Source organism: Rhinolophus sinicus, chromosome 3 (genome assembly GCF_057876585.1).
Source record: "Rhinolophus sinicus isolate RSI-liver-muscle chromosome 3, RSI-T2T, whole genome shotgun sequence".
In the NCBI taxonomy this organism is placed as follows: Eukaryota; Metazoa; Chordata; class Mammalia; order Chiroptera; family Rhinolophidae; genus Rhinolophus; species Rhinolophus sinicus.
In genome coordinates, this window is record NC_142503.1 from 133,153,098 (window position 1) to 133,169,873 (window position 16,776).

The following is a 16,776-nucleotide window of genomic DNA, read 5'->3' on the forward strand; positions in this document are numbered from 1 at the left end:
CCTAGATCTCTCCAAATTATACTGAAGTGACAGTAGAAATATATGTATATTTAAGGAGGGCACAACTCACAGTGGCCCATGTGGGGATTGAACCAGCAACTTTGGTGTTATTAGCACCACACTCTAACCAACTGAGTGAACTGGCCACCTGAGGAAATATAAATCTGTAGTCATACTGCAAAGTTAGTGGAATGCTACTAGTATACAAGAACAGGAAGGAAGTTTTGAAAGGTATAACGCAGGATTGGGAAAGAAAAATTGAAAAAGCACTGCAACAAAGTTGAGAATTTGCAAACCCAAAAGGGGAAAGAAAGGACATTACGTGTAACAAATTCTTACACGTTTTATCTCTTTGCCATTTTACGTGGGGTCAGGTGAAAATTAGTCCATTCAACCTTTCAGTTCACTAACCTGATCTTTGGCCTGTATTTCCTACTATTTAGCCTGAGTAATTTTTAAAATCACTAATCACTTAATTTTCACAGCAACTTTCTAAAACAAAGCTATTGGCCACCTGAATGTCACCAATAATATTAAATAAAATAATTTTTAAGTTTTCTATTTCCCAAATTAACTTTGTTTCCACAAAGGTTACATTGCTTTATTTGTTGAGTTTGATACTTCTGTGTGCTTGTGTTGAATGTTTGGTTCTTACTGATCTATTTATATATATGAGCAAAGATCTTGATTACTGAATATTGTTACCTGGAGTGCATCTCAAGTGACCATGATCACCTGGCTCTGAGAGCAGAAACAGTTATATGTTGCAGGCCACAGCATCAGGCTGGCTTGTGTACGTAGCATGTCTTTTGGGTGGGCACACTTCCTTGCCTTTTGATGCTTATTAATCAGGGAGACCCTACCTTATAAAAATCTCCCACATCATGTTTGGGGTTCTCATTTGAAAATCCCATATTTTGGATTTCCACATGTGTGGCTTTATCGTGTACATAGTAGAGTCAGAACTTGGAAGGAAAGATAGAAAAGCAGGACAAAGACTGAGAAAACCGGCTGGAAGCAATATGAAGAGAAAGCTAGTCAGTTGGGGAACAAAGCAGATATAATACTGGGTTTCAGAGCCATGGGGTGTGTGTAGGATGTTGTAATCTTAGCGTTGCCCACATAGTGGAATGGCTGGCAGATGTCAGGCGCCTGAGTCCCTAAGGGTAAAGAACCAGACGAACATTTCTGATCTCATCTGCCTAATGGGAAAAGAGCTTCTCTTAGCCTGGGTCACTGTCCTCCACTGGCTCTGGGGCAGATGGGGCAGCCTGCTCACGGTTGGATGCTGCTCACTGTGGCCATCTGGAACAGGCCTCGGGCATGGCAAACATCCTGGAGAAAGTACCAGGGTTCCTTGCTAATGCCCCAGTACTCTGACCATTGCTTTATCTCATGCCTATTAAGTATCAAAGCATTCTCTTATTAGGAAATCATGTTCTGCTATTTACTTGAGATGGGCCTTGGGTTGTTTTAAAGAAGAAATTATTTTTCTCTCTAAGCGTGTCAAGGAAAAAGTCTTTTTGCTTTATTCCTTCTTAAAAATATATCTCCCTAGTAGTGTTCCCAGATAAAAATTATAGATCTATTTCTAGAAAATTTCCTATAAAATTTGACTTTTCTGTCCAACTACTGGAATGCTCTGTAAGCAAACAAGACTGTTTTTCTTTTCTTCTTTCACTTTTTAATTTGAAGGTTATGCATTTCAAAATAATTGGGAAATGTAATTAAATGTTAGTAAGTTTTCCAGGTTAGTCTTGCGTAGACAAAACAACAAAACATCTGGTGTTTGGTTACTTAAAGTTATGTATGAAACCATTTATTTTAAGTATGAGGAAAACGAGGGCAAATTAGACCATTTGAAAATGACCATAGACTGGAGGTATAGAGGTGAACTGAGGGAGTAAGACAAAGAGTGTTCTAGTTCCACCAAGATTCCTTCTTTACCTCCCTGCCAGTGCCACTTCCTGATATCAATTATCCTCTTTTTATATCTCAGAATCTCTACTTCTCAAGCCTAACCATGAATGGGTTCGCTATTTGTGGATTACTGAAAAGCATTGTTAAGAAATAGTGAGAACAGGTAAATAAAAGAGGGAAATTAAAAAAAGAAAAAAAACACCTGTGATAATAATACATGTTAGGGAAGATGCAAACCACATAAATCGGAAACACAATATGACCACTATCAATGGGAGAGACCACGATAAAGAGCAGGTAGATTTTAGAGCCAGAGATTTCACAGCATGAATTTGGGAGTGAGGATTACAGAAGATAACCAGAAAAGTGCCTACTCTCAGGCATTCAGGCAATTTCCCCTTCACAGGACAGTAACAGGTACATACCTTGCAGGCAGGCAGAGGTTAGACATGGTCACAAATGCTGAGTTAGTAGCTGAGAAATCTTCCATGTTTTGCAGATAGAGAAGGACTAAAATAATATCTTTCAAATCCAATCTCTTAAGTTTAATAGTAACTGCAGCAGAAAAGATACAAATTTAGAAAAATTATAATCCTGCTGAGAAAATTATGAGTGATACCTTGAGTAGACGTTATAAAAAATAGACTCCATTTATGTTGTTTATATTATGGATAATGGATTAGTGTGATTGTAGTATTTAGTGATGGAATAAGGCTGAGGTTGGCAAATTTTTTTCTGTAAAGAACCAGATAGTAAATATTTTAGGCTTTGCAGGCCATGAGGCAAAATTGAGGATATTATACAGCATATAACAAATCATAGAAAATCTAACAAGTTGGAAAGCAAACTGCTTTATTAATAAAATTCAAAATATAATAATTGAGAACATTTAAGAAAATACATGTCTACTAAAATGTTCCCTCTCTCTTTTTTGTTTTCTTTTGGGATAACATTTCACTTAACAAGGGTTCAAAGTATTCTCTGACATCAAAACGTCTGCAAATGTTTATTTGTAAAAATTCTTCTTAGCTTGTGGGTGCTACCAAAATGGCAGCAAGTTGGCTTCGGTCTGTAGGCATTAGTTTATTGACTTCTACAGTAATGGGCTTTAAAGCTGTCATGATCTGACCTTTTATTAAAGAAAATGAAGTGTGACTTTAAACTGTGGGTTTTATGAAATAAAGCAACCACAACTCATCAAGGTTATTTTTTTATAAACTTCATGTTAATAAGATTAAATCAATGAATATACTTTAAAATGTTACCTTGTGGAAGAAACAATCCATTGCTTTTATTTCAGAACTAATACTTCTAATGAGTCATTACAATGATTTTAATACCGTGCCCCACAGACAATAACAGCCAGAGTAAGGAAAGAAATCATTACCTAAATTTCTATTAAAACAAATTGATCTAATTCTTGACTTCTGATATTGCTTGTAATGTTCTCTACTTGAGATCTCAGATTGGGACACCGCTCAGTTAGATCCACTTTAGATGATAAATTGTAAATACTAAAAAGTCAAGATAAATACCATTTTCTTAAAAGTTGTTGATTGTTTTTGTATATTGTTATTCCTTACTTTCTCCAAAGTTCTAGAAAATAATGAGATAAATCTTCATAAAACCAAGGAATCAAGAGGGTTTAACATAATAAAGAAGCAAGATGCCAGAACTACATCTGCGGACACTGACCATTGCTAGTAAAACAGAAAAGGGCAGTAAAATTCTTGGAATGAACTGAATACTGGGATGATCGCTGACTTTACAGGAGTTAACTGTGAAAGACCTTGAGAGAAAGTATCTCTCTTTAGGGATGTTCAAGTTAGAATTTCAAACAAAGAATGCTTTGAAGATAACTGAACAGCTAATCATCAATAAAGCAGATCAAAGTAATAGGATTTAATATAGACTACATATTCTGAATGAAGACAATAGCTAGAAAACAAAGTAACTTACAAAGAGTTCCACTGGAGGATCTTAAGCTGCTTTTAAAATTAATATTATTTTACTCTTAAGTCAAATTTAATAACCAATTTGCCTTGTGCCAGCCAACAACCATTGTTGGATGCCCGATCCACTTCTTTGGGGGGCTGCTGAATTCATTTGTTAAACATTCATTGGCTATATTCTTTCTTAAAGTATTATGAAAATGAATTAAAATTGTTCTGATTGTTATAGCTTGACATGCGTGCTAATACTTAAAAGTGAACCAAAGATAAAAGGTTAAGGGGAAATCCTTAAGCAAATATTAAAGATTTCTGCTTAAAATATAAAAAAAAATTCCATTTACAAACAACTTCATGCTTCAAGAATTATGAAACATCTGACTATCAACTATCAAGAAGATTTTGAGTTTCATCCTTTGCATATTTCAAAGAAAAATAGTCTATTTTTCTGGGTTCAAGTAAAATTCTGCTAGAGATTTGACCAGATGCGCTCTTCTGTTTGGTGATCCTTTGATAAATATGACCCTCAATAATATTTACATGTAGGAGACAGGATAGCACTAAGAGGCAAGGGATTTAAAGCTCCCATGTCAGAATCTTTCTAACTACTTTTCTTAGTCTAGTAATAACAAAGACAATTAGGAACATTTCTCACTCCTATCTGTGGTTTAGTGTCTGGTGGCTGGAGAGAGATCTGGATTTGGAATTCATATGTTATACAAAATGTTTCCACTTTGGGGACTTGGGGTTCTCAACTCAAAGCTACTTACTCCCTGAGGAGAATGTGCAGGTTATAAGGGTTTCCTGTCCCATTTGCTGGCAACGTCAGCTGGTTTGCTTGCCTACTAACACTTGGGATAGAGGTACTTCCACTCCTGATGTTGTAGAGGCACTGATGTCTCTGCACTGCCGTGCTGGGAATCCCAGGTGCCCTGTTTCCCTGCAGCTACCCCCAACATTAGTAGATAAGAGATGATCTGAAAGGTCCACTATTATCCATAGCTTCCCAGAGGCTGAAGGCATCTATTACTGTGGAGAATCTCTTTTTTCTGAGCAATTCTATGCTGCCAAGGAATGCTACTCAGGGAGCATCAAGATACACTCTATTGCTTTTTAATTCTTTGGAGATTATATCCTTCCTATTATTTTACTGGACTACCTAGGTTCATGACACTTTAACGCCATGAGTTTTAAACTGGGGGATTTCCACCTAAAACATAATTTTCATCCTAGAAATTAATGCATAAGAGAAATTTTACATATTTGTGCACATGTAAACCTCTCCTCCAAATGATCTGAGGCAGCCATTTGTGAACAGTGACGTTGCCAATGACTTTGTTAAAATCTGTTATCACACTAACTTTAAAAACTAGAGATAACTAACCACAGCTCTCAAAGAGCTTGGTCTCTTGAGTTTAGAAAACTCTGTTTCAACTAGACTCTATACATAAGAAGAAAAATCTAGGTTATGGATACTTGGGGTGTTTGTTTATACATAATATTTTTGATCATTCTTGTGTGTTTTGACTATCTCATAAATTTTAGTAACAATAAAGAGCTATACGTCATTTACCATAATGGTAAAAAGACATTAATGATAGCCAGTTTGGGCAAGCTTGGGCAAATGTGTGAGGGAGTTGTAATGCTCATGCACATTTTTGTAGGCATATAAATTGGTTCAAACTTTCTGAATAGCAATTTAACAAAACGTTCATGGGTCATATTTGGAATCTGAAAGATAATACAGTTTTGAAAGCTAACATGGTCTCATGACCATGAAATAGGGAAATGTTTTTCTTAAATGAGATACAGAAAACATTAATCTTTTTTTTTTTTTAAACCACAATTACTTTTTTTTTTTTTTAATTGGGGAAGGGGAACAGGACTTTATTGAGGAACAGTGTGTACTTCCAGGACTTTTTTCCAAGTCAAGTTGTTGTCCTTTCAGTCTTAGTTGTGGAGGGCGCAGCTCAGCTCCAGGTCCAGTTGCCATTTCTAGTTGCAGGGGGCACAGCCCACCCTCTCTTGCAGGAGTCGAACTGGCAACCTTGTGGTTGAGAGGACACACTCCAACCAACTGAGCCATCTGGAAGCTCAGTGGCAGCTCAGCTCAAGGTACCGTGTTCAATCTTAGTTTCAAGGGGCGCTGCCCACCATCCCTTGCGGGACTCGAGGAATTGAACTGGCAACCTTGTGGTTGAGAGCCCGTGCTCCAACCAACTGAGCCATCTGGGAGGCAGCTCAGCTCAAGGTGCCCTGTTAAATCTTAGTTGCAGGGGGCAGAGCCCAACATCCCTTGCAGGACTCGAGGAGTTGAACCAGCAACCTTGTGGTTGAGAGCCCACTGGCCCATGTGGGAATTGAACCAGCAGCCTTCGGAGTTAGGAGCATGGAGCTCTAACCGCTTGAGCCACCGGGCCGGCCCCGAAAACATTAATCTTAAAAGACAAGAAAAGGAATAAATTGTTCATCAAAAGATACCATTAAGAGAGTAAAAAGGGAATCCATAGTATAGAAGATCATATTGTAACACACATATCTGACAAAGGGCTCACATCTAAAATAGTGAAAGAACTCTAACCAATTAATTAAAAACTATGACAGATAATCCTATAGGAGACAAACAGGCATTTTACAAAAGCAGATGTCCAAAGGACTAGAAAACATGATAAGAGAACTACAAATTAGAAATACAATGAGAAAGCACTGTGTACGCACTAGGATGGCAAATATTAAAAAGACTAATAACACAAAGTGTTGGTGAGGCTATGGAGCAAATGGAATCCTAATACACTGCTGGTAGGAGTGCAAACTGTTTTAACCACTTAAAGAAAACCAGCAATTCTACTCAATAAAAAATGCATACATAGTTGAACCAAAGATCATACAAGAATGTTCATAGCATGATTTGCAATAGCCATAGAACACCCAAATGTCCATCATAGAATGAATAAATAAATTGTAGTACATCCACACAGTGGAATACTCTTCAGAAAAAAAATTTAAAAATTTTTAAAAAGAGAAATCCAAACTATACAGAATCATGAATTAATTTTATAACCTTACCATTGTGAAAGAAGCCAAGCTTTTTTACATATTCTTTTATAACAACAGAATATATAAAAATAAGTATCAAATATTGTCCTATACTATATAGAGTTCGAAAACAAGCAGAAGTCATTGTCTGTGGTATTAATTGGGAGTGTGGTGGGTACTTTTAGGAAAGGGGGAAGGAACAGTGACCGGGAAGGGTACAGAGCCGAGGGAGGACTTCTGCAGTCTTCATAATTTATTTCTTGACCTGGATAGCGGTTACACTGGTGAGATAACTTTGAAAAAATTCATTAATCTGCATATTCTATATGTGTCTTTTTCCGTGCATTAATTCATCAATAAGAAGGCAAGAAAAAAAGAAGGTATTCATCTCAATATTATTTCATTTATTCAGAGGTATCTCTGAGTAGATATATTTCTTCCCACTTCTCCATTTGCACTGCCACCATCTTCTAATAAGTTTCGGTCGTGTCAGACCTGTATTATTTAACATTTTCTCTCACTACTATTTCTGCATTACTGCATTTCTCTGTTTCCTCAGAGTGAAGAATATAACTCTGATGGCATCAAAAAGTTGTTTTGGGTGGGAGTTTTAATAATTATGTCTTCTTTAACTACAATGTTATTCTATTTTCAAAAATTATCTCTCCTTCACCACTTATTTCTGTCCTGTTTATTTGAAAGAAGGACCTCCCAGAGTTTTCTTCCATATCTTTCAATTGTTTTTCCCCATATTTTCCAAACTGCTATATACTCTGGGACAGACCCTTGAGTGGTAGGAAGTTATCAGATTATTAATTTACTCTGTGTTTTGAACTATATTATATGCCTGCAAACATCATTTTCATCTCAGGTACATATACTTGATTGCAGGATTCCAAGATTTTTCTCAATGAATTTATCAATGTCTTTGGCAACATCTGGATTTTCACTGAATTTTTAACACTTTTACTCAAATATGTTATTTAAACATAGTGAAAGAAAAAAGGAAAAATAATGAAGACAATGCTCTTGGAAGAGTTTGAGAAGGATTTTAAACTCTCCCTCTTCCACTCTTATATAGTATAGAGATAAAGTAGTTAAATTTGATTTTTAAAAAGTTAAGGTCAAGGTCTGAATATAGTATTTAAAAAACACTTATTTAAGGATGATGTTATTAAGGCATAGCATGCTTTAGACATGTCATTTCTTTATGAATGCCTTTAAATCAGTCTGCTTATAGAGAATTTTGGTTTTATGTTTGGCTTTTAACATTTTTTTTTTTTTGGTTTTGTTTCAATGAACATATTTGTGGGACAACAGCCAAGAAAATGTGCCATTTGGGGAAGGAGGGAGAAACACTTTGTTTCCTTTTTTCCCTGGGGATATTTTTGTTTACAGAGTGAACACGGGTTGCCATCAAACTTCTGAACAGTAGAGGTGACTTTGTCAGCATCACTTTGTTCTTAAAGTCAGTAGCTTTCCAAACCAGTGCAGTTGCCGGTTGACCTCGTTAGTTACTGGTACATTTAGACACTTGAACAAAAGCTTACTGTTCATCTTAAGTGATATCATTTCGTTTTGATGTATTTATTGTTCACCCAAGGTAAATTTATTTACAATAAGTGTTAATGGTGGAAAGTTATTCCACCATCGAATTGCTTTAACAGCACTGAGAAATTCTTTTCACAGTCACTAATTAAAAACTAAATGCAGCACCAGAATACAGTATTTGCTGTGCTTCAGCACTAGGAAACTATTGCTATTACAATTCCACTGAAAGTAAGTTATAACATGAGAAATTTCTACTCTTCAATTTTTCACTTAAAATTTCATAGCTAATAGCTTGAAAAAAGCACCTATATCTTTATATGATCCTTTAATAACAGACTTATAATACAGGTGTATCACTGACTGTGGAGAGGCCATGTAGCAACCTCACAGAACCCGTGTTCTTAGGTGTATCCCACCAACTCCCTACTAATGTAAATGTGGCCTAGTTAATTTCTAGGTACCTCAGTTTCACCATTTGTGACAAGGGGATGGCGACAGTACCTAATTCATAGGGTTGTTATGAGGACAAAATAAGTTAATTCAGTGTCTGGCATATAGTAAATAGTAAATAAAATTTAGCTAATTTCTTACTCGTAATAGTGTGGAGACAACAGAGAATGTCTGAAGATGCTAAATTACTGGAAATATATGTGTATCATATAAAGTTATAAGTCATCTTCCAAAAACCCTATTAAGAGAAATTGATAACTGTAGGAGTAAGGAGAATGAGAGGGGAAAATAGACGACTATTTTTCCTTAAACCCAACAAAAATAGGATGAAGAATACAATAAAGATAAGTGCATGAGTTAGTTAAATATAGAACCACTTCTTCCTCTCACTGTGCCTTCAAACCTTGTTGCTTGTTATTCTCAGTGCTTTCTAGCAGTTCCCTTTATCTCTTCAAACATTTCCTATGTCCTTCCTATCTCCCAAAGACTGAACATATATGCATAATCTCATGAAGCTGAGGAACCTGGAAACCCCAAAGAGAGAAATAAAGGAACAAACTTCTATACTTTTTCTTACCTTTGTAATTTTGCAGTGGGTTATGTAAAACATTTTCAGCTTAACCTTCCAGTTCCATAAGATGATATTTAGACCTAGTCTTTTTACCATTTACCCTAATACTAAAATTTTGTTTTATTTAACCTTACAATTGACTCACTTGCATAGCAGCCCTTCGGCTACATCTTCCCTAATTCGCTGAATACTACTGATAACGATTAGTTTTCTTTTGCTTCTAATGTTTACTCATATTGCAAAAAGGTTAAATCTTTTTGTGTGTGTTGAGCGCAATGCCCGTCTCCTGCGCCTGTGTTGGCTTTCCTGAAATTTTTGGTGGTTTTTGGTTATCAGTTTATATTTAGGAGTAAGCATGCAGATTCCTGATTATTACTAGCTGTAATAGATGTCTTCAGTGCACATAACAATATTTTCTTTCTTGACTCCCTGCAGAGGTTCTGATTATAGGCTCTCTAGCCATGTCCCCAGACCAGTCCGTGTAGGTCACTTATCTTTTGGATGCCATCACCCCTTTTGTGAGGCCACCTCTGCCCCCATCTCTGGCACCCAATCCGTCTCTGAGAATCTCTCCATCAGAGTTAGTCACACGCTTGTGGCTTTGGCCTGTGTTTAGATGGCAGATTTGGCTGCTTTGAGAGCAAGGTGCTGATGGAAGTGTTCTACCACTTATAATTAAATCACTAGCCAGCCAGACATTGTCTTTCCCAGTTTACCACTGCCTCTAACCTTTGGTTTACAAATGTCATGCTGTATGCCTTAAATACTATTGAAATTCCAGGTAAATTAAAGAAGCAATTAAGAAAAAAACCCACTTAGTATGAGGTCTACACCTCGTGGATGAAGTAGAAATCTCCATACTGCAGGAATCTCAATTCTCCCCTAAATAGTTTATATATTTCATTTTTCCCTGATCTGCATGCCAGTATTATTTTTAGTTAAAATGGACCACAGATTCTAAAATTTTCATGGAAATGTAAAGGTCTAAGAAGAGCTGAGAAAGTTTTGAAGAACAAAGTTGGAGGATTTATTCTACTGGATATCAAGACGCACTTAAAAGCTACTCTCACTCAGAGAGTGTGATACTAGAACCAAGACAGACAAATCAACCAACAGAAAACAACAAAGGATTTGGAAACAAGTTATATAAATACTTAATTTATGAGAAGGCTAAACTCCAAGTGCAAATGCCCTATTAAATGTCCTAAATTTCCATATAAGGAAGCTGCCTTAGTCATTCAAATCTTGTCTTCTGGTTACACATTTGTTTTGTATACTGCAGTTTCAGATGTTGCAAGTTGTGAAGCATCATACATTTTAATTCTTGCTTGTAGTTATGATCTAGCTACTTTATAAAAGCTTTCTAAAATTGACTTTCTGAAATCAAGTATTATCTCACTACCGCCAAAGCCCTGACTAAAATCTCCAGAGAAGGTTCTGTTAATAATCCTGAGAGTCACTGAACTGAGAACCAGGAGACGTAGGCTCTGGTCCCATCTCTGTGGCCAACCTGCAGACTTTGGTCTCTAACTTTCATACCTTAGCTTTCTGATCTATGAAATAAGATAGGTGAGTTGATCCAGGGGTCTTAAGTCCATCTTTTGTTAGAGGGACAGAGTATTTTGAATAATTTTAGACTGAGGATATACTATCTAGTTTAATTCTCTAAGTAAACATCAAGACTTATCCTTCCCTGGACCACTTCACTCCTCAGTTGTCTGTCTGACCTCTGACAAAACGACCCTCCCAGCGATAAGGGCATGATACTAAGACTCTGTCTTATTTATTTAAACTCTCTTACAACTTAGGAAACTCTCATTTGTTCATCTTCACTATAACATCAAAACTTCCATGCACGGGGGTGAAACTAGGGTAACACACATGTGAAAAATGATAATGAGCTCATTTCCTCAATGTGAAAAGGGAGGGACTGTCTGTCATACCTCGACAGAAACATACATGGGACAGTCTGTAAGCAGCTGCTTTTATTTGGCTAAGGCAGATAAGGTGGCTGGAAGAGTCTTCATGGAATAAAAGTACAATTCCTGGAACAGTCCACAGAGTTTATCTTTCCTGCAAAAAACCCTCCATCTTAATCCTTTAATACAAATCGAATACACTGTGGCCAGTAGATTATATGTAAGCTCTTTGAGGGTAGGACCTATTCTTTAGTTGTCTTAGTATCTCAATGACATAAGATAGCATCACAAAAAAAAAAAAAAAAAGATAGCATCACACATAAGACAGACTTAATACAGGCTTGTAGGCTGACTTACGTTAATTTTTCCTGCCCCCCTTTTCTGCCACTATTTTGAAGTCCTCTGTGGCATCATACTCTCTCTGGCTTCTAGGCCTTAAATCACTATTTATTGCCTCTGGCAGGCAGCGTTTTTCTCCTTCTTTCTCCTCTCTTCACCGGGTAAATCCCTAGACACCTGGAATCCAAAATAACGTAGGTTAGGTGCATTCCTTTGTCTCTCATATCTATTTTGCATAATTATGGGGATAGATTCTAAATCCTGTGAGTGCAGAAAATAAGTCTCTTTCATTCTCTGGGATACGGTGATAAGAGACAAACGAAGACATAAAATTATTTATCAAGAAGTATAAATCAAAGTTAAGGTCTTAAAAAAATCATTTGAAACTAGTTACAAAGTGATTGCTAAAAAATTAAACTGAAGAATCTTCATAGATCATAATCCTTAATATTGAGGTTTTTTTTTTTTTTTTGCCCCTATGAATTGCTGCAAGTAGGTAGAAACAAAATGCCATTCGTCCAAGCAAGTATACCTCCTATACTTCCTTAGGGGTCAGTAAAAGATATTAGAAAATATAAATTAATGGTTATTAAGGAGCACTTAAGCATGGCAAGCTATAGTATCAGATAATTTCAATGTACAATAGCTATATTCACATTCAGAACGTATTGATTTCAAAAATTATAACACACAAATGCTATCCGGTAATATTTGTTATTCTGTAAGATCTAGGGAAATAGAGTTGAGAAGGATGGGAGGAGCATATTTCAAAAAATTAATACAAGGCATATGCATTCTCCACAAACTATTTACATTAAGAGGAGACTCAGTCTTAATTGTAGTATTACTGAAGCTCAGTTGTGAAATTTCAGATTCCTAAATTTAGATTTCTAAATTCCTCTGGCAGAATTTATCTTCTTTGGAGGTTATTAAATCAATTAACCTTGCAAAGCAAAGGTTAAAAGGACTTTTGTAGGCTACATTCTCACAGCATGAAAGAGAAGAGGCAGAAGCCTGAGTGAACTGCTGGTAGGGTTCAAGGAAAGGCTTAGTCGAGCAGATGATCAGCTCTGTTCTTGCTAAAATTTGGCAAAGAAATACACTGTGGTTTCTTCAGATGACAGCATCATAATTCATTTAGCTCTCCCCTACCTTTTCACAAAAAGGCCAAAACCCCACAGGAAATGTGAGCACTGACATTTTCTACCCAGGATCAAAAACTGACTGTTTTGCCAGAAATTGAAAACAATATAGCTAAAACAGTAAATACACAGTGATGTGTTGAAAGAAATAGGCTGCTGTACTGGCCAGTGACACAATCCATCATTCCCATTTTAACTTCTGATGGATAGAAAGGTAAAATACATATATATATATATATATATATATAGTGGATTGGCAGACTTCCATGCAAATATAATGAAAACCAAATAATGTTAAAGAATCCCTTTGCATTAATTTACAGATTATGCTCCAAAGATTTACACTAAACACTGTGTCTTTAACGGCAAGTTTGATTATACATTTCTAGCTGATTTCCAGGCAGTTAAAAGCTAGCTTAAGGGCCATCTCGAAAGGCATGATTTCTTTTCTTTCCACAAAATGCTAAAGCGTCTTTATCATTCTGTATTCAGTCATGAACTCAGCTGCACAAGCCAAACGTAAAGATTTTATGGGGCAATCTATCATTTGAATTCGTGAACAAGAATACAAGCCTACTCATGCAGACACTAAGGGTGATTTCCATTTTTATGAATGAAAAAGAACCTTGCATAAACATGCTTTATTTAAAGTTTTAAATGAAGAAAGATGCAAAACAAAATGAGAGCATTTTGTTTTATATGTCAATATCTTGTAAGAGGGGCAAAGTAAGGAATCTGGCTCACATGATTCCCCAGACAGCAGTATCTCCTTTGCATTAAGTGCATAAATGAGATTTATGGCCACTGACCTAATCTTAGATGCCAAAATGTACAGCAGGAACGCTTTCTGAAAAACTTAATTTAAAATTATGGTGTTAACAAAAGCTCTTTAGGAAGCAGATAACACACCCGACACACATACACACATGCATCTAAGAGATATGACTATACAAAGGAGCCATGGTTATTTGCATAAAGCTTAGAATATATTTCAGAGATAATTCAAATCTACAGGTTTTACTTTTTCTCCCTACCATCTTGATATTTATGAATTTCTAAATAAATGTGTATCATCAGATAGTTAATTTTCATTACTAAAAGTCATTTAATACCAGATATTCATAGATTAAGGTTTTGGGGAAGATTAGACTAAAAAAAAATAATTGAACCTACTCATTCCTTTTATGAATTTTAGAAGCAGTTTCTTTACTCACTAAGTACTAACTAAATTAGCACCTTGGAGAGAGGAGAAGGCTTGAGCAAAGGCACATACAACACTTTCTTCCCTGAATGAGAAAAGGGGGCTGTGATGCTGCTAATTCACTGGTAACCACTTGGAGATTTTCCTGAGCACACTGATTTTTGACCTTAAAAAGAAAGACCAAAAAGAAAAAAAAAGAAAGAAAACAGTAAATGAAACGTATAATGACAGATGTCAAATCAACACTTTCCTTAAATAGTCCCATGAAACAGAATTCCTGGAAAAAATAACATCCTGCAGAATAAAATGTCAAGTTAAAGAAACACATTCTTTCCCTTATTATCGAGTTTTAACAAGTGAACTATGCATACGTAGTAAGAAGAGATAAACATACAGTAACAAATGTTTTTTCAAATGATTTAAAAATTTTTTACTTTTAAATATAGATTTGAAGTGCTAAAACGTACATTTCAGGTATACAGAAATATTACATCCCTGAAACAGATAAATCACGCTACTATGTAACATGTACATAGAGCTATTTTTAAAAAAGTACCATTAAAAATGTGAAATTAAAATGCAGTGTTGAATAGAACACTAGGCTCTGTACATTATCTGAACATTCGATCCTAAATTCCTGCCTTAGTTCAGGTTGTCCCCAAAGAGGATCTAGAATAAGAACTTGGATGTGGGTAACTTATTTGGGAGGCGACTGCAGGAAGCAGCGTGAGGAGGCATGGGGAGGAAGACAGGGAGGGAAAAGCCAGGATGGCTCCTGAGTGGGTTAATGATCTGGACAATCAAGGGTCAATTCTGCTGAGGATTCCCTGAGGAACTCTGTAGGATGTCCCTCAGAATTGCTCATCTGACGGATGTCAGGCTGGTGCCTTTATTCACAAGATCTTGTCTCCCATTAGTTGAGGGTTGCTGCAAGCCGCAAGAACTCCCTCAGCCTGCAGGCTTCCCTGACACAAGAGCTGACGCAGCTCCCTTGGCTTCAGAGAAGGCCCCAAGGCAGAAGAGTGAAGTGTGGAGCCCCAGTTGATGGTGGAACCTTGTCAGCGTGCCCAAAATTGTTGGTCACTGCTGGAGCTGAGACTAGAGCTGGGACAACAGCATGTCATGAGGGCACCAGAAACCTGTGCCTCACATGTCAGCTCACCTACCAACGTTATCTATCACTCCATTACTTGGAATCAGCTCACAGGAAGGAAATCGATAGGACTCTTGCTAAACCTAAAGTTTTTGCATTTGAAAATATATTATTATTCGTAAATTTAAAAAACCTGAAAACAATCTAATTTATAAAAATAATTTATGTGTTCATATAACCAATCCAATTTCCTTTCCAATTAATATTTTTTTTGGTGTGTGTGCACTTTTAGAAGAAATTAATGTTTAAACTAGGAAAGAAAGGATAAATGTGAAGTTTAAAGAAAAAGGAAAGGAGCCAATGATTTCAAGAGAGAAAGAAAAAATATCACCTAAGCAGGCTTTTTTTTTCCTAAATAGGTATTTATGACAACTAGTTCTCATATTGTGTCTGACCTACAAAGTTATTTAAATGAAAAAATAATGTAATTTGATAGTTTTAAACTTTTTTTTATCTCAATAAAAAACAATCTGGTTTGGATTAATTTCACATTTTTCAACTGGTTGTTTTGTCATCATGAACAAACACATTGTCTTAATTGTATTTTTTAAAAGGCCATATATCATTGTGGTTAAAATTACTCAGGCCTTGGGGTCACATGCCTGTTTGAATTCCCACTCTACAACTTACCAGCTGTGCAAAATGGTGAAAATACAGTCAGTAATTGAAACTTTAGGATTAAATTATACCGGGGGTGCCAAAAAACTGTAAACACGTGACTTGTATTCATCTTCTGCTATCGGTATATATTGAGTATTACAATTTTAATACAGTTTTTTCCTTCCATAAAATGTGTGTACATTTTTTTGGCACCCTTTGTATAATACCTCTGAAGCCCTCAGAAAAGTGTCTACCTCATAATAACGGCTCAGTAACACTGGTAATCATTATTATTATTAATATTCTGCAAAGATTCCAAACAGCAAGTTTGTAATTATGTGTGTAATCATATGCAATTAGACAACAAAGCAATAGAGAAGAAAAAAGAGTATATAAATTGAGTAAAATATAAACTCACTGTTTTGTAAAGGAGGAGTCGATGATTTCCAGATGGGAGGTGAAGTTGACTTTTGGTCTTCTTCCTCCGTTACAGCAAGGTTGCTATCCTCATCACAGTTCGCCTCACATGAGCAGTTAGCCATAAACAGCTTGTCTGAGGATGCCAAATGCTAAGGAAAAAGATTAGTGAGCAGAATAAGAAATGATGATTCAGGAAGATAAAAAAAAAAGTGCTGAAATTGGATAGTAAGGGCAATTTACATTCACTCTAGGTAAAACTAAAATGAAATGCCAAAAGTTTATCCATTAATAGGAAAAGGCAGTATCTGAGAACAGTGAACAATTTGATATTGGTGATACAACGTGGTCAATGAGCAAAAGTGTTCTACTGAAATAGCAGATTCAGGTTGTGAACTGCTCTAAGAAAAGGAAAAATGTCATATAGCTACCTATTAAAGGCAGAAGAAACAAAGTAAAAAGGCATCAATTAAAAGATTTTAAAAATTAAAAAATTCCAGTAGGAAAAAATGTCGCTCATGCAGCAGC

General features: G+C 36.0%; 1 protein-coding gene across 1 annotated transcript in view; it reads right to left on the bottom strand.

The window, feature by feature from the left end:
• Positions 1 to 16,387, bottom strand: part of LOC148758651 (uncharacterized) — a 113,399-nt gene extending 97,012 nt beyond the window's left edge. The window contains exons 1-2 of the mRNA XM_088796397.1: positions 16,250 to 16,387; positions 2,346 to 2,475 (exon numbers count right to left, since the gene is read on the bottom strand). Of these exons, the coding sequence (XP_088652523.1) occupies positions 2,346 to 2,475; positions 16,250 to 16,373 (254 nt within the window). The 5' untranslated portion in view covers positions 16,374 to 16,387. The remainder of the gene's footprint in view (positions 1 to 2,345; positions 2,476 to 16,249) is intronic.
• Between the last annotated feature and the right edge of the window lie 389 nt (positions 16,388 to 16,776).